This window comes from Anolis carolinensis, chromosome 1, assembly GCF_035594765.1.
Source record: "Anolis carolinensis isolate JA03-04 chromosome 1, rAnoCar3.1.pri, whole genome shotgun sequence".
Classification (NCBI taxonomy): Eukaryota; Metazoa; Chordata; class Lepidosauria; order Squamata; family Dactyloidae; genus Anolis; species Anolis carolinensis.
Window position 1 is genome coordinate 30902331 of NC_085841.1, and position 25321 is coordinate 30927651.

The 25321-nt window shown below is 41.3% G+C and overlaps 1 protein-coding gene across 1 annotated transcript; it reads right to left on the reverse strand.

The window, feature by feature from the left end:
* Window positions 1-47: 47 nt before the first annotated feature.
* On the reverse strand, window positions 48-25208 carry pacc1 (proton activated chloride channel 1). The gene is made up of 8 exons (XM_062971876.1): window positions 25075-25208; window positions 16530-16623; window positions 15397-15600; window positions 10974-11128; window positions 8050-8192; window positions 2926-3070; window positions 2047-2151; window positions 48-1465 (listed from the first exon to the last, which is right to left on the reverse strand). Exons 1-8 carry the CDS (start codon window positions 25111-25113, stop codon window positions 1304-1306), a joined length of 1047 nt encoding a protein of 348 aa, XP_062827946.1. The 5' UTR covers window positions 25114-25208; the 3' UTR covers window positions 48-1303.
* Between the last annotated feature and the right edge of the window lie 113 nt (window positions 25209-25321).

The following is a 25321-nucleotide window of genomic DNA, read 5'->3' on the forward strand; positions in this document are numbered from 1 at the left end:
TAGAAAGCTTTCCCCATTTAGAAGACTAACAAAGTTTAAGAAGTAAATTATATAGCTCATAAGTAGAATTTTATTGAAAAACTTCAAATGCAGTTAAATATATTTGCATCAAATAACAAAACAATTGATAAAAGTAATATCTTTTCAGTGTTCTGGCTTTCATACAGGGGATATTTTTATAATACATTTATTAGCTTACCATGTTCTTTTATTAATTATATGTTACTAAAAGAGTACAGTACTGCAGGTATGATAAGCCTGGTATTGGGTGCCATAAAGCCAACTCATGATGATCAAAATTCAGAGAAAGTCTTGAAACATTTTTGTAAAATGCTATTAAAAATTGAATCAGATCAGGTATTCCTCTAGCACCACAGTCTAATGCTGTGGTTCTCAACCTGCGGGTCCCTAGATCTTTTGGCCTTCAACTCTCAGAAATCCTAACAGCTGATAAATTGGCTGAGATTTCTGGGAGTAGTAGGCCAAAACACCTGGGGACCCACAGGTTGAGAACCACTGCTCTAGTGGATAGCATATTTTGAGGTTAATAACCCTTTGTGGAAGTGGAGAGGAACATAAACCTCTGAGACTGTATTTGGTCCTCCTAGACCCTCAATCCAATCATCTGGCTTTCTTTCCTTATGAGTTTCCCATATTTTATATATAACCTTTTTCATTCTAAAAGACCCCTTCAGATATTTGGTGACAGTAAAATATGCTGGTTTTTTTTTTTTTTTTTTTTTGCATTCCCCCTTTTGCCTTCCTGCCACTGGACTGTGGCCCTCAAGAACTTCTCTGAAACTGAGTGAAGCTGTTGAACTGAAAAACACTCCTTCCCCCTCTCTTTTATGGTTATTTCCCTGAGATAACATGTTACAGATAAAAACTCTGCCTTGGGCACAGGACAGGATTTACTAAATTCATTACTGTTCTAAACTCAATGTGACAAGCCATTTTAACCTTGACAGATGTGTTTAAAAGACCCCACTTCTGCATCACTATGAAACAAAGGCTCTGTCTATCCACATGTGAATTTTGCTACAGGGATAAAATATTATTTCAAGATTTTCCTACTATTTAACAATAGTCTAGTAAAGGAGTGCCCTCCCTCTATCTTTTAGTAGAAGTCTTTATAAAAGTTAGTAGCTCTCTAAAACGTCAAGTGTCAGGTTCATTTAGAGTCCATCAAAGCAAGCAGCCTTTCTGTCAGTTCAGTTTTCCCCTCTGTGCAACTGCTTTACTGCTTTAATCTTACATTGCTTGTATTCTCCAGTGTAACAGAAAACTCTTTAACATTCGGTCCTCAGCTTATATGGTTCAAGATTTGACTTCTTCTCTTGAGGTGCCGTTTTCGTATTTTTATCATCCACTTCACACTGAGTTTAGCAAAATCTGCTGCTTTAAATAAAGCCAGGAAAACTCCACACAGAAGGGCAATCATGTTCCAAGGATTTGCAGTAACAATCTATGGAAGGAAATGAAAGGCATGATTTAAACACTTCGCTAATGGCACACTCTTTGATTTTCATTGCAAATGTTTTGAGTATTCTTTGATTCATAGTTTAAATGTTTCGAGGTTCTGTACTATTTTCAGATCTGTCCTCCAAACCAAGTGGAGAAAAGCTGTGCTCTTTTTCTACAGTCCCCCACTGCCTGGACCAAATTGTTTTCTGCTATCCCTGGAGCATCAACCCTCTGCAAATGTCTACTCTTCAGCTGTAATTTCATATATTCGTGCTTATAACTAGTACGCTGATGATGCAGGATTTTGGTCATGAATTTTCAACAGTTATAGTGGGCCGGGCTGTGGCCAGCTCGGAGCCTGCGTTGGTCTCTGTCTCTGTTCTATGTTAAGGCATTGAATGTTTGCCTTATATGTGTGCAATGTGATCTGCCTCGAGTCCCCTTCGGGGTGGGAAGGGCAGAAAATAAATACTGTAAATAAATAAATAAGAAAATAACCTGAAATAGCCAGTGATTTCACAATCACTGGATGGTTTCATTTGTCTTGAAAGAAAAGCAATATCAGTATCAGCATTTACTCACATCCTGAACTTCTTGAATGAATGGATCTTTCCACTCAAAGACTACAAAAAATAGTTGATCTCCTTCTGCTTTTGTCCTCCGTTCAATGTAGTTGACCACACTGATCTGAGAATAAGAAAAGGAAAGAGTTTTTTACTACTATCGTGGAATAGTTTTAATTACATATAAAAGTTAGAAATATAATTAAAATAACAGCATCATTCAAAGCATTACCATTAAAAAGAAAACAATAAGGTATGTTTTGAAAGGCCCTTTCCCCCTGAGCAATCAACCTGCAGATGCTTGCTGAGAAAAAAAGACACCTCTTCAGGCATTCTAGGCCCTCCAGTACAACTGTAGTCAACTTCTAGTAGTACCATACCATAAAATGGCCTGAATGATCTAAAATGCTTAGAAAGAGTATTTTGTCAGATGCACTTAAATAAAATAATGGGTTCTTGTCCCCGTATCATCACCACCTCCACCAGTGAGTTCTAGCCTTAAGTTGACTCAAAATGTGAGTAAATAATTGCTTTGTGGAATTTGATCCTGGATCAGTATATGTTGCTATTTGCTTTAAAAGTTTATTTCCTATGTATTTGTAAATGAGTGGGCCTTACAAAGATAGTAGGAATCCTGAGCACTCAACTCTTATCCAAAGGAAACTTTCTAAAAACGGTTGCTAGAAATTGTACAGCTTGGGGAAATGGGGATCATGGGGAGGAGGAGGAGGAAGGCAGCAAAAATGGTGTGGCACTCTGCCATTTCAATAAACCTTTAACACTTAACAAAGATGACACTCCATGTCACTGTTGTATCAAGCCCTGGGTGACTTGGAACAGGTTCCCTAGCAGTCCCCACTGCTTGGTTGCCAAGTGTAGCTTGAAAGCCCATGATTACCTCTTGTCGGAATTCAACCGTCTCCCTGCTATCTTCTTCTTTTGTTTTCACCAAAGACATTTTCACCCAGGTACGGAAACCCCCGGAAAACTTCCAGCTGGAGTAGGAGCTCTCACATACCTTCATGAATTCTGATTTGTTAGGACTGCAGCAGGAAGAGGGGGATTACTTTGGGGAAATGAAAGGAAGTCACAATCCTTGGCTATGACAATCTTTGGGGGAGAAAAAAACCCTAATTGATATTCTACACCAGCTATTCAGTTATGTATTCATAATTAAGTAATATTAAGCAATAAATGAAACTGCAATTATCAGTCCTGCAGATATTGGAGTTGTATTGCAAATAAAATCAGGTCCAGCCTCACTAAAATAGATCCTCCCTAAATTTTGGCTCCTGTATGTTAACTACAGAGGCTCTGCAAACACATATAGAAGAGATATTTCAATGACACAGCAACAGCAGAAAGATTAAATATTCTCAAATATTCCATGAGAACTGGATTAGAATTTCCATTTCAATTTCTTCACAAGCATTTAATGTTAGTCCCCATGATGGCTCTTTATGACAAATACATCCACACATACAGTAGAGTCTCACTTATCCAACATAAACAGGCCGGCAAAATGTTGGATAAGCAAATATGTTGGATAATAAGGAGGCATTAAGTAAAAGCCTATTAAACATTGAATTAGGTTATGATTTTATAAATTAAGCACCAAAACATCATGTTATACAACAAATTTGACAGAAAAAGTAGTTCAATACGTAGTAATGCTATGTAGTAATTACTGTATTTATAAATTTAGCACCAAAATATCACGATGTATTGAAAACATTGACTACAAAAATGTGTTGGATAATCCAGAACGTTGGATAAGCGAGTGTTGGATAAGTGAGACTCTACTGTATTTTCATTGCTGAATAATAAACGCTTAATCACCAATAGCATGAATCCCCCTACATCGCAAGCCGAAATAACAGTACTAAATTCTGCAAAGGAGACATAAGTCTTCTTTGATCAGTGGCTCTGAAGCTGTACAGGAAATAATTTGGGCCAGAGCTCTAAATTTGCCCAGTAGTACCCTTGCAAAAGAAACTGGGGAAGTGTCTCAAAGTGCTGAAAAGACAGTTGCTTTATTAATAAAAAGGTCCACTGCATTTTGGCCTTCCTTAGGGGCTAGTAGCTAGTATCAAATTTCTGGACCAGGAACTCTCAAACCATTTCTGGACAACATGTGAAAACGTAGGCGAAGACGGGAGGGTGTTTCTCATTCTTAATCTTTGAAAGGGTGCTCCTGTACAAAGCTCTGTGGTGCAAATTTTTATCTACCCGCATTAATAAAGCAACCGTCTTTTGATTTTCTTTTTGCAGCATGTCTCTTCTGTGGATTTCACTGGATGCTTCCCAGTTTGTTTCTTTTGCAGACACCTGAAAAGGCCAGACCATTTCCCAGAGGTGCAATATTCTCTCATCTTCTTGAATCCTACAAGACAATTTCAAGGATGTCAACATGAAAAGGAGTGTTGGAGCAAGACAGAAGGGAGCATGGCCAGGAAATATAACAAGGATAAACAAGGAGAGCCAGTGCTGTATAGTGGTTTGAGGATTGGCCCATGGAAACCCATTAGGTGACCTTTTGGGCAAGTCACACTGTGATTTGACAGCATAAAACAATTACAACAAAAGTCAACAAAACAGAATTCAAATGAAACAGCTCACAGAAGGATAGCTTTGCCACATTTTGGACACACACACATATGGCTGTTTTAAGTCCAAAAGAGATCTTTATTTAACAAGGAAGTTGCTGTTGTGTGCCTTCAAGTCATTTTCAACTTTTTTTTTCATGTCAGGAGTGACAAGAAATTGCAAGTAGCTTCTGGTGTGAGAGAATTAGCCATCTGCAAGGACCTTGCCCAGGGGAAGCCCAGATGTTTTACCATCCTGTGGGAGGCTTCTTTCATGTCCCTGCATGGGAAGCTGGAGCTGACAGACAGGAGCTCACTCCACTCCCTGGATTCGAGCCACCTACCTACCTTTCGGTCAGCAGTGCTACCAGCACAGGATTTAACCTATTGTGCCACCGGGGGCTCAATTTCCAACTTATGGTGACCCTAAAACAAATCTACCAGTGGTTTTTCTTCACCAGATTTGTTCAGGAGGGGTTACCCTTGCCTTTATCAGAGGCTGAGAGAGTGTGACTTGTTCAAGATCTTACCCACTTCAATTACTATGGCTGAATGAGGATTCAAATCTTAGTCTCCAGAGTACTAGTCCAATGCCCAAACTACCACACAATGCAAGCTCTTGAGTTCCACTTTAGTCCCATGTTAATAAAAGCCAATAACAGCTTCTCCTGGGCGTAAAGTTTTAAAAACACAGCAAAATTTCTAGGTTTGGGGAGGGGCATTTAAAAAAATCTATATATATAAAAGAGTGATGGAATCCTGGCGACCGACAAAACAACAAAACTAAACACCCCACAACCTCGAAAATTGACAGCACAATCCCTCATCCACGCCTCTAGGTTGATACAACAAAAAGAAAAGAAAAATAAAGTCCTAATTAGAGGGAGAGGAATAAGTGTTTTTATCCAATTGCTGCCAGTTAGAAGGCTAAGCTCTGCCCACTTGGTCTCCTAGCAACCCACTCAGCCCAGGGGACAGGCAAAGTTAGGCCTCACTTAGGCCTCTTCCACACTGCCTATAAAATACAGACACCACCAGCAACGTGTGGCTGGGCACAGCTAGTATTTTTAAAAATAAACTGAGGAGGCACAGGAGTGGTATAGGCATGGTTCTCCAGGACCTACGAGGAAGAGCATGTTCTCCATCCAGAAATTTGGCCATGGTCCACCACTGCTGTAAGGCACTTGAACTTTTACTGCAGCATTAGAAAGACAACTGTTCATCTTCTATTATTCTATTCTTTGAGTATATAATGACATATAGCATCACCGGTAAGCATACTTGACAATTTTTCTGGAAATTTATGCATAAACACTATCTTATTGCTGTTTTTCCATTTCTTCTGCTGGCATTTTTAATGAATGCAATTTCCCTTCCTTTAAAAAAGTCTTTGCCATTCCTCTGTTATGATTTCCCACATTGATTCATTCAAATTGGTCCAATTAGTCTTGCTTATATTTTACTCAAGACATTACACTGTTCAATACGTGCCTGAAAGATTTGCACGGCCACTTTATGTATAGCAGTCCGAATGGCATCAAAAGCAATAGCTATGGTATCTTTCACCATGGCTTCATGTCAACAGTTCTATGTTTGGAACTGTAACAAGTCCAGCCAACCACATAAGCTCCTCTTTAAGAACAGCCTTTCAGCGATTTGCCAACAACTGAACAATAGCTGTGAATGTTTTCGCTTTCTTGGCATTCAAAAAAATGGATATCATCTGGAAAGGGCATTTATTAATGTAATTGTAAAGTGACTGCTTTCTGCTCTCCCTTTAATTCCCATTTCAAGTTATTTACTGAAGGAGACTTCTGATGGAAATATGATTAAATTGGAATTACTGCTTTCCACAGCCTGCCTGCATGGGTGCCTTAGCTCCATTCCCAGGCCTAGTTGGGCCTCTTAATTATTCCTTCTTAGCCACTATAGTTGGAAAGCCTCTCCATACTCTGGCAAAATTGTGGGGTTACCAAGGCAGCCACGTATGCAACGTGGAGAGCCTAAAAAAAGAAGCATGGATTCTAAAGTATGATTCAGACTCAGCTCGATTTATATGGCTTCTAAACAGGCTATTACCCTGAATGTTCTTCTCAAATAGAACACTTACAGCCTACTTTAAAGGCTGCCTAAATGGATCATACATCATAGTTTGGGAATATTCCTTTTTTTAAAATCCCCCAGCCACACAGTGTGGCACAAATCATTTTCAATGCCCCTCTCTCTTTGCAATGCTAGACATTTACAGAATGAAAGAAGGTTCCCCTGTTTCTGAGCGGTGTTCTTTATTTACTGCCTTGATTTTGGTATTTTTTAATACTGGGTTGCTGTGAGTTTTCTAGGCTGTATGGCCATGTTCCAAAAGCATTCTCTTCTGACGTTTCACCCACATCTGTGACAGGAATCCTCAGAGGTTATGAGGTTTGTTGGAAACTTGGCAAGTGGAGTCTGTATATCTGTGGAATAATGTCCAGGGTGGGAGAACTCTTGTCTGTTGGAAGCAAGTGTGAATGTTTCAATTAATTACCTTTATTAGCATTGAAAAGCCTTGCAGTTTCAAAGCCGGGCTGATTCCTGCCTGGGGGGATCCTTTGTTGGGAGGTGTTAGCTGGCCCTGATTCTTTCATGTCTGGAATTCCCATTTTCCCACTTGCCTAGTTTCCAACAGACCTCACAACCACTGAGGATGCCTGCCATTGATGTGGGTGAAGCATCAGGACAGAATGCTTCTGGAACATGGCAATACAGCCTGGAAAACTCACATCAGCCCAGTCCTTACATAGTCTGCCTCAGGTTTCACTTGAGCCTGGAAAGCCAAGAACAGCAAAACCAGCACCAGCCATGCTCAAAACAGATGGATCCCTTGCAGTGTTTGATATATAATTTGAGGTCATAATACCAAATGCTCAGAGGCTGGTTTATGGTTAGGCTGGCAGCCACTCTTCTCGCTCATGCTGGTTCAAAAAAATGTAGGATTTGACACATGCCCTTTTACCCACATGCCCATGGGACAGGATTTTCTGCTACCAAATATCAGGGGTTCCATACAAAATGGGACTCTCGGGAATGCTAAAATGAATTCTTTCTTCCTGTCACTCTTCTGCAGCTGCTTCTTCATGGGTGTTGGATTTGAAAAAAAACCCAAAGTAGATCCTAAGACATAGCTGTGCTAGTCTGCAATATCACTATGCAAAGGGATCTTATAGTATCTTTGAGAGTAACAGAGAATAAAGTTGGCAGCATCAGCTTTCACAGGCTAAGTCTACTTCCTCAGATTGCATCTGAGGTAGACTTAGTCCATGCTATCAACTTAATTCTCTCAGTTACATTCTAAGGTGCTACCTTTGCAAAGTAGATCCTGGAAGATTGCTTCCTCCATGTGCATGACACCACAAATTGTTTCTTTCTGGGAAAGTAACAACAACAATAGGTTGTACCTGCTGAGGAACTCCTGGAATGAATTAAAAAGAAGGTAGTCTATTGCACTGAAGTCCTGGTCTGTCTCATTGAGGTGGAACTGCATGAAGACCAGTTCCCGCTTCTTTACATCCCGAGGCCCTTCAACAATGATGGCATGTTTCTGCATAGGCAAGGAACAAAAAAGGTACACGGGAAGGGATTAGACAAGCAAGAAGAATCTTTGTCTCTTGTTTCAATACGCATGTCACAAAATTGAACAGGATGAAGGAATTTGCTGGTGTTTTGAGGTCATTCAGAGCTCCCACATCCTACAAATTTCTGTCAGTTTCAAGGAGAAAACAAACACAATTGGAGCAAAACTTAAAAAAGAAAATCCATATAATATTGCTTGCTGTTAAATATAATGCAAAAAAGTCAACTCTTGATTATTTCCCTTAATAATGGAGGAACTGAAAGAGGCTTGGGATTTATCAGACACAACCAAAGTGAACACCATGAGCCAAAATGTTTATTGACGACAAGCTGCAGCCCTTGGCTGGTTTCCAGATAAGGGAAAACTGGCCATTCACTCAAAAATGGTACACATTCCTGGTGATCTGAAGAAATAAAACTACTGTCCCTTGACGAAGAGCTTTTCAGCTGGCTCAGAACAGTATAAATGGAATGACAATGATACAGGTCCAGAGGTTTTTCCTGATATTATCATCATCATCATCATCATTTTGGGGTACAATTTTTTGCACAAACATAGTAATTAAGGGATGGAGGGAAAGGTGATTAATGCTGTTGTGTTCCTTCAAGTCATTTCTGATTTGTGGCAATCCTAATCAAACCGGCCATGGGCTTCTCTTAGCAAGATTTGTTTTGGGTGTGTGGGGGGAGTTGCCTCTGAGGCTGAGAGAATGTGATCCAGTGGCTTTCCAAACCTGATCAGGGATTTGAACCCTGGTCTCCAGAGCCAGAAGCCCCCAGTGGTGCAGTGGATTAAACTGCTGAGCTGCTGAACTTGCTGACCGAAAGGTCAGCAGTTTGAAACCGGGGAGCGGGGTGAGCAGATTAAACCGCCAAGCTGCTGAACTTGCTGATCAAAACTCCCGCTGTTAGCCCCAGCTTCTGCCAATCTAGCAGTGTGAAAACATGCAAATATTAATAGATCCTGCTCTGGCGGGAAGGTAACGGCGCTCCACGCAGTCATGCCGGCCACATGATCTTGGAGGCGTCTATGGACAATGTAGGCTCTTCAGCTTAGAAATAGAGATGAGCACCAACCCCAGAGTCAGACTCAACTAGACTTAATGTCAAGGGAAACCTTTATCTTTACCTTTATCTTTGCCTTTACCTCCAGAGCCAATGAATTTGCAGCACTTTATCAGTAACCTCGTGTTTACAAGATTTATATGGTGCACCTTACTTAGTCTACTTTTACAACCTCTCCGTTTTAATCCATGTTTTTATTAGCTCTTGTCATTTGTTTTTATTGGCTAATGTTTAAATTTTTATAATTGTGCATGTTTTTTGTCTATTGTTGTGTTTTATATTGCTATTGTTTTTATTCGGGCTTGGCCCCATGTAAGCCGCCCTGAGTCCCCTTTGGGGAGATAGAGGCGGGGTATAAAAATAAAGTAGTAGTAGTAGTAGTAGTAGTTGTTGTTGTTGTTGTTATTATTATTATTATTATTATTATTATTATTATTATTATTATTATTATTATTATTATTATGCTCAAACCACTACTCCATGCTGGGCCATTCAGTATCACCATATGCAAGAAAGAGAATACCCTTAAGGGCTGTCAGCACACATTCTACAATTTTAGTTGGGACAGGAGGGGAAAATCCCCCAATGAGGCTTTTTCATTATCTCTGGGCCAGATACAGGCAGTGGCCAATGCAGTTTTTCCATGCTCACCCTCCCAGTCATTTCTAGGGCATGCATACCATCATACACAGCCATTGGCTGGGCAGAAGACAAGCACAGAAGCATCTGGAATGTCTGGGGTTTTTAACAGGGGCCTTGTGTAAGTGGAGTCCTCATCTTCTCTCTATTTTATTTCTTCCATTAGAGCCCCACAGCAGACCTTGCATGTGTGGCTAGCACCCTTTTCTCAAGGAAGGAGGAAAAGTGACAGGTTTTGGTGTATTTCAGATCTTCAGATAAGGGAGAGTCAGCCTGTAACTGTTATATTCCCTGCCAATAATGTGTGCACACTCATCAGCATGAGTACACAGTACTTAAATACGTCTCCATTCACATGCACACAGCTTTTCTATGGAATGGGCAACAGGGAGGTAGTCAGGATGCATGCCACAAGTGGGGTTCTGAAGTCATACACAGGATCAGAGTGAACATCACCATTATCAAATCCCTTCTTTGTTTGTTGTTTGTTAACACCCTCCCTTTCTTCCAAGGTGGCCATCCATACATTGCTGCTGTGGGAGTGTGAAAACATAGGCCCAGTGTTGGTACAGATGCTAATCCACAGATATCTCCACCAAACTATAATGATTCAAACTGCATCCTTTCTAAAGAAAGTTAGTCTGAATGTTATGCATTTCATTCTGTCTAATGAGATACCCCCTAATACATATATCCATCATGCACATCATTAACAAAGGACATCGCTTACCATAACCCAGGCATGGGCAAGCTCTGGCCCTCCAGTTTTTTTGGAATTCAATTCCCACAATTCCTAACAGCCTACCAGCTGTTGGGAATTGTGGGAGTTGAAGTCCAAAAAACCCGGAGGGCCGAAATTTGCTCATACCTACTGTAACCTAACTGACCTTGCTGTATTAAATGAGCTTGTAGTCTTCCAACACTGTTTCAAATCTCTTCAAATGATACTTGAGAAGGAAAAAAATGAACAAAAGCAGCAAAGCAAATGTCCCAATGCTTCCCAACTACACAGTGCAGTAGACTTCAATCCCCTATTAATTATTACCTTGGTTTCATTAGTAAAAGGAGCCGTGTAGTTAACCGTCTCTGTCAAGCATTCGATTTCTCCTGGCTGACCTGGGTTCACCAGAGGAGGGATGTAATCATAGAAGTGATGCTTGCAGGTCAGGAGTTCAGCCTTCCCTGGGAAAAGGGCAATACCTGTCATGGAAAAGGCACTGTTAATTTAGCCAGTAAATTTAATTGCATAGTGGTCAATGTAAACCTACAAGTAAAACTTTGCAACACAAATATACCATGGTTTAAACAAAATATATGAATAAGAACGCAGGGTTGCTGTGAGTTTTCCGGGCTGTATGGCCATGTTGCAGAAACATTCTTTCCTGATGTTTTGCCTGCATCTATGGCAGGCATCCTCAGAGGTTTTGAGGCCTGGTGGAAACTAGTCAAGTGGGGTTTATATATCTGTGGAATGTTCACGGTAGGAGAAAGAACTCTTGTCTGTTTGAGGCAAGTGTGAATGTTGCAATGGTCACCTTGATTAGCATTGAATAGGTCTGACTGCTTAATGCTTGGGGAAATCCTTTGTTGTGAGGTGTTAGCTAGCCTTGATTGAATCAGGCCTGGAATTATTCTGTTTTCTGAGTGTTGATTTTTATTTATTGTCCTGATTTTAGAGTTTTTAAAAATACTGGTATCTAGATTTTGTTCATTTTCATGGTTTCCTCCTAAACTCTAAAAACAGGACAGTAAATAAAGAAACCACTCAGCAAACAGGAATTCAAGACATGATTCAATCAGGTCCAGCTGACACCTCCAACAAAGGATTCCCACAGGCAGGAAGCAGCCAGGCATTGAAGTTGCAAGGCTTTTCAATGCTAATCAAGTTGGTCAATTGCAACATTCATACTTGCCTCAAACAGACAAAAGTTCTTTCTCCCATCCTGGACATTCCACAGATATATATACCCTACTTTCCTAGTTTCCAACAGATCTCACAACCTCTGAGGATGCCTGCCATAGATGTGTGCAGAACATCAGGAAAGAATGCTTCTGGAATATGGCTATACAGCCCAGAAAACTCACAGCAACCCAGTGATTCCGATCATGAAAGCCTTTGACAACATAGCAAGAAGAGTGCCAGAAAAATTTTATTGTCTCTTCCTACAATTCTCATAATCCCTTCCCATTGGTCATGCTAGTTAAGGCTGATGGGTATTACAACTCCATGAACATCTGGAGGACCTTAATTTGCACACCTCTACGGTGACATGTGGCATTAACATGTGAGCCAAATTCACTTCCACAAGTGACCCCCAAATCTTCCTGGTTGCTCATCAGTTTCTGGACCCCACTGGAAAGAGCAGAAAGAGAATTAAACAGCATTTAACCACGCTTATCCTGCACAGCTAAGAAAGTTACTATGATTAATACAGATTGAGTATCCCTTATCTGAATTGCTTGGAACCAGAAGTATTTGGGATTCTTTAAAAATGTTTTTTGGAATTTTTGAATCCCTGTGCTTGCATATGAGATATCTTGGAGATGGTATCCAGATCTAAACACAAAATTCATTTATGTTTCATATAGCCTTAATATAATTTTATACAATATTGTTTTAGTAATTTTGCCCATGAATCAAGTTTGTGTACACTGAACCATCAGAAGCAAAGATGTCACTATCTCAGCCACTCACATGGACAATTTTGGATAAGGGATGCTCAACTTATATTATCAAAAATCACCCAAGCCCAAGAAAATAAAGAATATTAAACTATCCAATTCCTTTACCTAAAACAGAAGAAAGAAAGATGAACTATTTCCCTTTGATCTAAGGATACATCTACACTGTGAAATTAATGCACTTTGACACCAAATTAACTGCCATGGCTGAATGCTATGGAATCATGGGAGCTGTCGTTCTGCAAAGTCTCTAGCTTTCTGTTTAAAAGTTCTGGTGCATCACTGAACTGTTAATCCTAAAATTCCATAAGGTTGAGCCATGGCAGTTAAAGTGGTATCAAACTGCATTAATTCTATAGCACAGATCCACCCTAAATCACGAGCAGCCAAAGAGCTGGGAACTACAACTCCCAGCATTCCTGAGCAACAACTACGTTGGCAGCTGCAACTCACCAACACCCAGAAGGCCACGATTTTCCTTCCTCAAGCCAGATAATCCAATTCATGCCAAAGCCTGGACTAGAACAAATAAGCCCCTACTTGCTTGACCCAGTTGCTAAAACAAGAAGACTGGAACGTGTTTGAATGTTCCTGACATAGGAGTGAGCTGACTTCAGCTTCTAGGATCTACTTCTGTGATTCACTAGAATCCACAGATCCACCGTGTTGATAAGAATGGAAGTTTGTGAACTCAAGGAGTACCATAGTTCTTCCTGGTTTCCCCATGTTTTATTTCAAAGCTGTAATTTAGGACAAAGGTGTATCAGTGGAGGTAATTTCGTTGCTGCTTTTCTTAGACAACCAAAGGACTGCAGCCCCTGATGATCCACTGTAAATCACCAAAGACATTTATCAGTAGATTCACACCAACTTCCTCCCTTGCCCTTTTCTGACTAAAGATAAACAAGAGATGTAATTCCAGCAACAGTCTTCAGATCATTTCTCATTTCTTTCCTCGGTGATGTATTAATAATTAGCACCAGTGAATTTGCTAGGGTGGAAGGAGAGGCTAGCAAACTTTCACTAGTTATGGGGACAAGGGTCAAACAGCTCCAAAGACTTTACTCCCATCTTTTTTGCACCAAGAACATGTAACAATATCCCAAGTTCCGATGGACAATCATAAAGTTCGCTGTAGCCTGGTTGCACCTAACAGTACACAGATTTAATCTGTTTTTTTAGCTTAAATATTAGGGCCTAAATAAATACACAGAACAAGGTCTTTCTCATACTACACTGTTATAGCACTTTGATACCATTTCAAACAACAATGGTATCAAAGAACATGTGGCTCCTCCACAATGACATGATGGCAACAGTCTTGGACAGCAATGGCTCCCAAAGTGACCCATTGAAGTTGGGATCAGGTGTCAAACAGGGATGTGTTATTGCCCCAATCTTATTTTCCATCTTCAGCACTATGATACTTCATCTTGTTGATGGGAAGCTCCCCACTGGAATGGAAGTCATCAATCAGCAAGCTATTTAACCTCAGCAGACTAAAAGCCAAAAACAAGGTCACAACATCTGTTATAGAACTCCAATATCCTGATGATATTCAGGAGACGACCTACAAGCCACTCTAAACACCTTTGCAGGAGCATATGAGAAGCTCAGCCTTTCATTGAACATTGAGGAAACCAAAGTATTTTTCCAGCAGTCACCAGCCAATCTTTCTGCAATGCCAGGAATACAGCTTAATGGTGAAACATTAGAAAATGTTGACCATTTCCACTACCTTGGCATCCACCTCTCCACAAAAGTCAACATTGACACTGAAATACAACACCGCCAGAGCTCTGCAAGTGCAGCATTTCTCCAAATGAAGCAGAGAGTGTTTGAGGATCGGGACATCCGTAGGGATACCAAGGTGCTTGTTTATAAAGCTATTGTCCTCTCAACCCTGCTACATGCCCATGAAACGTGGACTGTCTATAGATGTCACACTCAACTCCTGGAACAATTCCATCAGCGATGCCTCCAAGAAATCCTGCAGATCTCTTGGGAAGACAGGCGGACAAATGTCAGTGTGCTGGAAGAAGCAAAGACCACCAGCATTGAAGCGATGCCCCTACACCATCAACTCTGCTGGACTGGCCACGTTGTCTGAATGCCTGATCACCGTCTCCCAAAGTAGTCGCTGTACTCCCAACTCAAGAATGGGAAACGTAATGTTGGTGTACAGGAAAAGAAATTTAAAAATGGTCTTAAGGCAACCTTAAAAACTGTGGAATAGACACTGAGTGCTCTAACTGGAGGTCAGCTGTGGCCAGCAGTGCTGCAGAATTCAAAGAGGCATGAATGGAGGGTGAAAAGGAAAAACGTGCCAAGAGGAAGGCGCGTCAAGCCAACCCTGACCGGGACCACCTTCCACATGGAAACTGATGTCCTCACTGAGGAAAAACATGCGAGCCAAGAATAGGGCTCTACAGTCACCTATGCATCTGCCACCAAGACACTACACTTGGAGGGTCATCATCCTCCAACTATGAGGGATCGCCTAGGAAGAAGATGACGATGAAGAAGCAGAAGAAGAGGAAGAGCAGGAGGAGGAGGAAGACCATTTCAAAAACTACAGTTGCATCTTACAGATTACTGGGATTTGTAGCTTGATGATACACTGAACAACCAGGAAATATAGATTCTTGGAATCCATAGAAAGGAGACAGAAAAGTTAAACTGATATCAAGTGCTATCATTCTGTAGTATGAAAGATTCTCAAGCAGACAGTCTATCTGTGCCTTGTCCCCTCGTACGATGAGAAGTGAGGCCAATTCTGGTCTTACCTGGTGCGTCATATGTGGGCACCTCCTTGTAAGAGACGGACATCACCGGGTGCTTGAGCTTTTCCCTGAAGTCGGCAATAGTTTGGTAGACCAGGAAGATGGCTACGGCCATCAGCAGCAGATAGATGAAGAGGAGAATTACGGAGAAGACATTCTTTAGGCAAGACTTGCTGAAACGCGTGGAAGTACTGCCGCCGTCTAGGACTTAATAAGACATTCACCTGAACCTTAATAAACACCAGATCATATGGAGTCAGACTTTCAAGATACCTCATTTTAAAGACAAAGGAACCTACAATTGAGGAGGGATGTGAGTGTGTCTGTGTGCAAATTCTATTTTTTCCCTGCAGAATGAGCAGCTGTGGTCTATCTAGAATTTACTCCCTCCTCTATGCAGCATTACTAGTTCTTTCCTTGGAGAAATGTAGTTGCCTCGTGTATATAAGTGCCTTCAAGTCACTTGTTGACTTATCACGGGCCTGCACAACCTGAGGCTCTCCAGGTGTTTGGGTCTCCAACTCCCAGCTCTAGCCAGCTGTTCCAAAACACCTGGAGGGCTACAGGTTGTGCCATCCTGACTTATAGCAACTGCATGACTTTCAAAGAGTTTTCTTAGCTAAGGAATACTCAAAGGTGGCTTTGCCAGTTCTTGCCTCTGAAATAGTTGGCCCTCTGCAGTTGTGGGTTTAACTTGTGCAGATGTGATTATTCATGGATTTGATTAATATGGAATTTCTCCTTAGATATGTGTTCTTTTAGGAATTAAAAATAGCAGTTTTTAAATTCATAATTTTCCCAATTTTAGGGGGGGCCTTTAGCCTTAAAGCCATCAAATGTAGAGGGATTCATGTATACCAGGCATGGGCAAACTTCTGCCCTCCAGCTGTTTTGGACTTCAACAGCCGGTAGGAATTGAAGTCCAAAACATTTGGAGGGCAGAAGTTTGCTCATGCCTGGTGTATACCCTTCTGCACTTGATATTCACTGGAGTTTCCTATCCAGGTACTAACCAGAAATCACCTTGCTTAGCTTCCAAGATCAGACAGGATTTGCTGCTTTAATGGTGTTTAGGTATGAAAATAACACCCAATAGTGGCCTAGAGTCCAAACTATCCAGGATCAGTAGTTCTTACCTGGAAGGATGGCTGAGCTGGCATCTTCTTGATCATCTTCTTGTTCCTCAGATGCCTCAACATTTACAGCCGCCTGCTCTACTTCATCACTCAGCTACAAATCCAAAATACAGAATTAGTCCCAATCAGAATGTTCCTACTAAGGAGGTGGGCGGGGAAACAGAAATAATTTCTGTCATCATGATCATAATCATCTTCATTTATATTGAAGCAATTCCTGTGCACATTCAGCAACATCTTCCTACTTTCATCATGAGTTATCTCAGCTGTAATGCCTTCCATCCCTGTCACCATCAACTGAACAGCAATGACATCAAAAATGAAATGAAACAAACATCTACAGGCCATGGCTTCATTCTATTCCAACTCCATTGCCCAAAATAACAAAGGAACGGACACCTTTCCAGGCAGATGTTTTCTTGTTTCGTTGTTCAAAGCCCTCGGCCCAAAGTGCCAAGACATTTTTGTCAATGTTGCAAGCTTGTCACTTCTGATAGATGTTACATCTCTGTGTGCTGCACAGCATTTAATCCCAAAACGAATGGAAAATAACTGATGGCATATCACAACAGACCCAGCTTCCTTTGCTTCCTTCCCCTTACATTCTTTTCTCTCCTGGTGTCTTGAAGCAACAGGGAAAGCAGCTCCCCACAACCTTCGCATTCCTTTCCCTGTCCATTTCCTAAACAAAAAACTACGGTATTTAAAAGAAGTTACCGCTTTTTGCTAACTAAACCTTTTTAAAAGCTGTTTTCTAGGGGCAAATTATAAAGGACTTTTTAAAAGACTTGTTTCAAATGGCTGGAATGCTATAGTTCAATTGCATTTTAACAATACAGTGTTCCCTCACTTATCGCGGGGGTTACATTCCAGGACCACCTGCGATAAAGAAAATCCGCAAAGTAGGGAAGCTAGATTTCTCCTTAGGAAGGAAGTAGAAAGAGGGAAGGAGGGCGGGAGGGAGGGAAGGAGGGAGGGAAGGAGGGCGGGAGGGAGGGAAGAAAGAGGCAGGGGAACATGGCACCGGCGCCTTCTCCTCATGCTGCCGTTTGGGCTCCTTCTCTCACCCACCGACTGCCCCTGAATGAGACAATCGCCACTGTAAATCATAATTTTTTATGATTTATAATATTATTTTAGTGTTTATTTAAAAAACACAAAACAGCAAGTTCACAAAAAGCGAACCTCAAAGTAGTGAGGGACCACTGTACCCTTATTGCATGCGTTCCATCTATGCCTTTGTGCGTGGTCCCCTTTGTATGTGTTTAGCAAATGATTTTGAGCCCTAGTTTAGGTGGAATGGCTGGATATATGTTAATAAATAATAGCAGCCATGTCAAGTAGACTAGTCATGGGACAACACATGTGGGTTGGATAATTCAAGCATGCATATACATTGTGCCCTCTGAATCCGTGGGATACAGATCTGCAATTTCCAACAGCCATGGATCTTTGCAGCATATCTGTATTTATGGTGACCATATAAACACAAATAGGACAACACATGCATGTTTACCTCACTACTATTTAATAATATGGGACGTGATCATCACATTTCTTTTGTATTTGCAGCTCATCGCAGAACCAAATGCCCATGAATAAGGGTCCTAAACTACACATGGTTTCTTCTTGATTGTGAGTAATGATGACTCCATTGAAATGCACTGTACTTGAGAGGTGAACAGGATGTTTTCTTATGACCTTACTTTTTCCATGGCCGATTCACACATACAAGGCATCACCAGACTCTACAGACATCAAGTGAAGAGTATCACTGAGCCACCCAGAAGCAAACTCCATTTCATTCCAATAGTCATTAAATTTTGATTCAAGTGATTTAAAAAACCCAAACTGCACATACTCTGACAACTTATTTCCTTCTAGTGCAATGATTCCCAACCTTTTTTTTTTTTTTGAACAGGGACCACTTTGACCTAGGACCACTCTCCAACATTAGTACCAAAAGGATTACAAATCAGTTTTTGGTCAACTTTAGATTCGGTTTGGTTATCTGGAGTGCTGATTCAGAAAATTGCATTGGATAGACCACATCAGCTCTAGTTTCTGATACAGAACATATGCTATTCAGTAGTCACCATCTGCTTGCCCACAGGAAACCATATTTAATACTCTAGAGTTAATGTTGTCTATCCAATGCAATTTTCTGAATCAACACCCCCAAATAACCCCAAGAACAGGTCCTGGCGCCAATTTCCCCCGCATGTCTCAGGGACCATATTTTAGGTCTCGCAGCCCACCTGTGGACCATGGCCCACAAGTTGGGAACCACAGTTCTAGTGAAATATTCAACAATTGGGGAATGGGGAGAAATCTCTAGAGTATCATGAATTCAAAAGTAATTTTTCATGCATGGAATAACAAGGGAGGTGGGTTGGAATGTCACTTCGGTGCTTCATACATGGATCTGTAAAGAATCTCCATCATTAAATTTAGATCAATAGCTTTGTTAGTATGTGCCTTCAAGTTGTTTCCAACTTAAGGAGACCCTGACATGAACCTATCACAAGGCTTTCTTGCCAAAATTTGTTCAATGGGGATTTTGCCTTTGGTAAGGTGACTCCGTGAGTTTACATGGCTGAGCGGTGATCTGAACCCTGGTTCCAAGTCTTGGTCCAGTTCTCAAACCAATAACTACACCACACTGGCTCTCCAAAGTTAGCTTGCTGCGCTATTATGCCTACAATACATATTTCAACAAGCAGTTCACTGTGAAAGGGGGAATAGTAAATGTCGTATTACCAATTAATGAGCTTTTAATCACAGATTAACCTCCTCTAGGGAAGCTGAAGGAGTTGTGAAGCCTGTCTCCTGATGCAGAACTCACCCTAGATGAGAGTCAAACCATAATTTCCTCAGTCCTCTCTCCAATGTAATAATAGTAGTCTGCTTTTCGGGGCTGTTGTAAGGTTTGTTGAGATTAGATTTACCTTATTCTTATGCTACCCAAGGGATCTGTGTGCTCAGATTAATACTGCCAATCTAAAAGGACAGCAGGCTTTTATATAAAGTCATTTTTTATTTGTCCTATTCATTTTCTAGACAACCTGAGGCCCCTTCCACCCAGCTGAATTGAATTTCACATTTTCTGCTTTGAACTGGAATATATGGCAGTGTGGACTCAGATAACCCAGTTCAAAGCAGATATTGTGGAATTTTCTGCCCTGATATTCTGGGTTATATGGCTGTGTGGAAGGGACCTGAGACTTTCTTTTCACCATGTGCCAATCAACCCAACTGAAGCCTGTTTCACACTTCCCTCTTCTATTTTAGGACTGTGGGCCGAGATCTTCCCCCTATACAAATGCTGTCCAGAAATATCCGTTTCTCTCTCTCTTTGTGTGTGTGCCTTCCTGACACCCCACCCCTGCCCTCATCAAGGTCCTGACATATGGCGAGCTGGAGACAATGTTTGTGAATCACTTCAAATGCTTAAAGCATTGAGAATCGTCTGGCGTTCGGGAGCAAAATGTCATTGCTTATTTAACCAACACTCACAGGAGAGAGGGATCAGCTGCTTGGGGGAAAAGCCAAGTTTGAAGATATATAGAAAATATTCTCCAATGGAGAAACAATCCAATGAGGAGAGATAACTTTAAGTGATCACAAAATGTTAACTGACTATGTTAGAGCAGGCATGGACAAACTCTGGCCATCTGGGTGTTTTGGACTTCAACTCCCACAATTCCTAACAGCCGATAGGCTGTTAGGAATTGTGGGAGTTGAAGTCCAAAACACCCAGACGGCCAAAGTTTGCCCATGCCTGGGTTGAAGGAAGAGAACTGGAAGGCAGGAGAAATGGGATACAGGAAGCTATCCACTTTTACTGGAGTTAGGGGCACAGGACCCCTGCAAAAGCTGAAAAACTCTGAAATATAAAAAGAAATATACCACAAATATGATCAAATACCTCTCTAGCTCCTCCAGGGCAACACTATGGTCAACTTCCACTATGGTTGATCTTATAATTGTGCCGCAGTGCCTAGAGAAGTGTTCCCATTAAGGGGCCTTCTGCACAGCCATATAACCCAGAATATCAAGTCAGATAATCCACAATATTTGCTTTGAACTGGGTTATCTGAGTTCACCCTGACATGTAACCCAGTTCCAAGCAGATAATGTGGGATTTTATACAGCTGTGTGGAAGGGGCCTAAGAATTTCTTGGTCTTCCAGAACAAATCTATGGCCAACTTCTGGCAGAATAATAGCTTAAGCCAGGTATCTCCTAGAAATGAGCAAGAATCATAGAATTATGGAGTTGGAAGAGACTTCATGGGCCATCCAGTCTAACCCCCTGCCAAGAAGCAGGAAAACTGAATTCAAAGCACCCCTAACAGATGGCCATCGAGCCTCTACTTAAAGACCTCCAAATAAGGAGGCTCCACCATACTCCAGGGCAGAGAGTTCCACTGCTGAACAGCTCTCACAGTGAGGAAGTTATTCCTAATGTTCAGGTGGAATCTCCTTCCCTGTAGTTTGAAGCCGTTATTCCATGTCCTAGTCTCCTGGGCAGCTTCCTCTTTACTATGACTTCCCCTCACATATTTATACATGGATATCATCATGTCTCCTCTCAGCCTTCTCTTCTTCAGGATAAACATGACCAGCTCTTTAAGCTGCTCCTCATAGTGAATATATATTTTAATTGATAGTTTTTGTTAAACATTTTCTAATACATTAAAAAACCGGACACCACCCCCAAAAGAAGTAATCATGAAAGAGGAAAAACTAACCAAAACAGTAAGAAGAAAAAATTACATTTGACTTCTGACTTTCCTAATGATTACACATAACTATACAAATTAGCTTGAGCAGGAGTATAAACGTATGTGCACATGCTGAATAATTCTTAATGACAACCTTGTGATTTTGCTAATACAGTAGAGTCTCACTCATCCAACATAAATGGGCCAGCAGAACGTTGGATAAGCGAATATGTTGGATAATAAGGAGGGATTAAGGAAAAGCCTATTAAACAACAAATTACATTATGATTTTACAAAGTTAGCACCAAAACATCACAATGTATTGAAAAGATTGACTACAAAAATATTGACTATTAAAAGGCAGACTGCATTGGATAATCCAGAATGTTGGATAAGTGAGATTCTACTGTATTCCAAAATATATCTGAAGGTCAGCAATGTGCATTTCAATTCAAACGCACTGTGGTCTCCTCTGTCTCTATAGCTCCGAAGGGCAAGCAAGCCAAAGGCAGAGTTAAGAGTTGCAGCAGCTGCGATATTGATATGCAGAACACACAACACTCAGGCAGAAACACTTGGTTCTGTGTTTGTTTGCGGAGTTATCTTGGATGTGCTTTTAAGCCACCTGTCCTCTTATGGCGACCCCATGAATTTCAAAGGGTTTTCTTAAGCAAGGAATACTCAGAGGTGGTTTTGCCAGTTCCTTCTCCTGAAATATAGCCTCTTTATATAATATATAGCCTTCGACAATACATAGCCTCCTAAGCTTGCAACTCTGCTCAGCTTTCCAGATGGGATTGGGTGCCTTTTGAGTATTTAGGTCTTTTTTGCAGAGTATTTCTGATTGATGGCAGCCCTAAGGGGAACCTATCATTGATGAGATTTGCTTAGAAGGGACTTGGCGAGAGAGCGTGACTTGTCCAAAGTCACTTTGCAGATTTCCCAGGCCAAGATGGGATTCGAACCCTGGTTGCAAGAATCATAGCCCAATACCGTAAGTACTGTAATGGCTCTTGTTTGCAAAATAGCTCTGAAAACCTCCTACAGCAGAATCTCTATACTAACTGTATAGCAGGCATGGGCAAACTTGGGTCCTCCAGGTGTTTTGGACTTCCAGAATTCCTAACAGCCTCAGGCCCCTTCCTTTTCCCCCTCAGCCGCTGGCTGTTAGGAATTCTGGAAGTCCAAAACACCTGGAGGACCCAAGTTTGCCCATGCCTGCTCTATGGAGTAGGTGTACCCACTGTCCCTTTTCTTCTCCAGCACGATTTATTAACATCTTGACCTGTATATAACCATGTAGGTGTATAATCCAGTTTGAAGAAGATCATGTCAACATATCTCTTTGATTTGGCTGTGTTGATTTCTATCAGGAACACACTCCCTCTCTTCTTCTCCTTCTTTTCCTTCCCGTTCCTGTCTTTTTATCTGCAACTACACAGGAAAATGACACAAGAGAAGTTCTTTCGATGCCATTTTTTCAGATTGCTATGGAGAACAAAACTCTCGCGTCATTATTATTCAAATGAAAAAGGATCTTGAAATCGAACCCAACAAGCCAGCTGACTTTTTCCAGTGGTGTCAAACTGACTTTGGGTTCATTTACACTGAAGAATTAATGCAGTTTTGACACCACTTTAACTACCGCAGCTCAATGCTATGGAATCATGGAAGTTGACTTATAACAAGTTCTTTCCCTTTCTCTGCCAAACAGTGGTGTTGCCTCACCAAACTACGTCTCCCAGGTTTCCATAGGATTGAGCCACGGCAGTTAAAAGTAGTGTGAAAGTGCATTAATTCTACAGTGAAGATGCACCTCTCGTTGTGTTCTGAAAATCAGAATTAAAGAAGAAAAGCTGGTGATGTGGTTTTCTCTGGAACTAGAGTAAATCGCACTAAAAAAAAAGCTGGAATTTGATCAGGTAAAGAGGTATAAAATAGAAGGAGTATTGTGACAGGATTGCTGTGAGTTTTCTGGGCTGTATGGCCATGTTCCAGAAGCATTCTCTCCTGACGTTTCACCCACATCTATGGCAGGCATTCTCAGAGGTTGTAAGGTATATTGGAAACTAGAGAAGTGAGGTTTATATATCTGTGGAAACAATCAGGGCCAGATAACACCTCCCAACAAATGATTCCCTCAGGTAGGAAATAGCCAGGCTTTGAAGCTGCAAGGTTTTTCAATGTTAATCATGGTAATTAATTGCAACTTTCACACTTGCCTGAGGCACACAAGAGTTCTTTCTGCCACCCTGGACCTTCCACAGATATATAAACCTCACTTCTCTAGTTTCCAATATACCTTACAACCTCTGAGGATGCCTGCCATAGATGTAGGTGAAACGTCAGGAGAGAATGCTTCTAAAACATGGCCATACAGCCTGGAAAACTCACAGCAACCCAGTGATTCCGGCCATGAAAGCCTTCGACAACAGTACTGTGACACCTGCAATTTTCTTTAACATGAGCTATGGCAGTTAAAGTGGTGTCAAAATGCATCAATTCTCCAGTATAAATAAATGCATCCTCGGTTACACCAAGAAAACATGGAAAGAGGACTGTAACACCATAAAAAGTAACATTTATTACGGCATCGGCTTTAATTGCGTTTGTCAAGATTGTACAGATTGATCTTGGGGGCCAGATATAAACACAACTATTGCACTGATGTTAGGTAGCATTGCACTGGATACACATATACATATATATACATATATATACATACATCCACACGTGTACAGATTTTTATTTTTTATGAATATATAAATTTAAACTTTATATATGTGTGTGTGTGTGTGTGTGTGTATATATATATATATATATATTAGGAAAAAAGAAGTGCATTGTTTTGAGATTATCTGTAATGAGGGCCCTTGCTTTACAGCCATATACTCCAGAAAATCAAGGCAGAAAATCCCACAATATCTGCTTTGAACTGGGTTGAGTCCACACTGCCATATATTCCAGTTCAAAACCGATAATGTAGTATTTTATTCAGCTGTGTGGAAGTGGCTTCACATATCTTTGAGTTGGGACCCGAGACACAAGACAACATTCAGCTATGTTTTATATAAACCTTATACACATCACTTGAAGCATTCAAAACAAGTAAAAGCGTATACACATCTAGGGTTATAGGATCATAGAGTTGGAAGAGACCTCATTGGCCATCCAGTCCAACGCCCTGCCAAGAAGCAGGAAAGTCGTATTCAAAGCACCCCCGACAGATGGCCATCCAGTCTTTGCGCAAAAGCCTCCAAAGAAAGAGCCTTTATTACACTCAGCGGCAGAGAGTTCCACTGCTGAACAGCTCTCACAGTGAGGAAATTCTTCTTAATGTTCAGGTGGAATCTCCTTTCCTGTAGATTGGGACTCTTAATTCCCACAATTGGAATTGTGGGAGTTAAGAGTCCAAAGCACCTGGAGGGCCAAAGTTTGCCCATGCCTGTCCGAGATACTAAACTCCTATTTCTCGGGTGTCATGTCACTGTGCTTTCCAAAACTATAAATAATTAATAAGCGCACTATTAATGGCCAGGGCAGAATAATTGACTGCAAAGTTGAGCTCCTCTTTCTGAATTTTTGAATATTTGCAATATAATCCAGGCATGGGCAAACTTGGGCCCTCCGGGGGTTTTGGATTCCAACTCCCACAATTCCTAACAGCCTACCGGCTGTTAGGAATTGTGGGAGTTGGAATCCAAAACCCCCGGAGGGCCCAAGTTTGCCCATCAGGATTCCATAGCATTGAGTCAGTCCAAAGTGCATTAACTCTGCAGTGTAGATGCACCCAAGGCTCCCCACTTTTCCCTCTCCTTACCTCCTGATAAGAGGACGGCGTCTCTTGGTGTCGGATCATGGCACCGGCGAAGAAGAAGGAACGAGCAAATGAGAGGCTGGGAAGAGAAGTCCAGGGAGAAAGAAAGACAGAGAGAGAGAGGAGAAGGCGGAGAGTTGGAGAGGCTGCAGGGACCGCAAAGGAACACCAGGGGGCGCGCACGCTTCCCTCCAGATGTTTCTGGCTTCAGAGGCAGCCGAGGAGGAGGCGCCAAAGGGGCGGCGTTTGA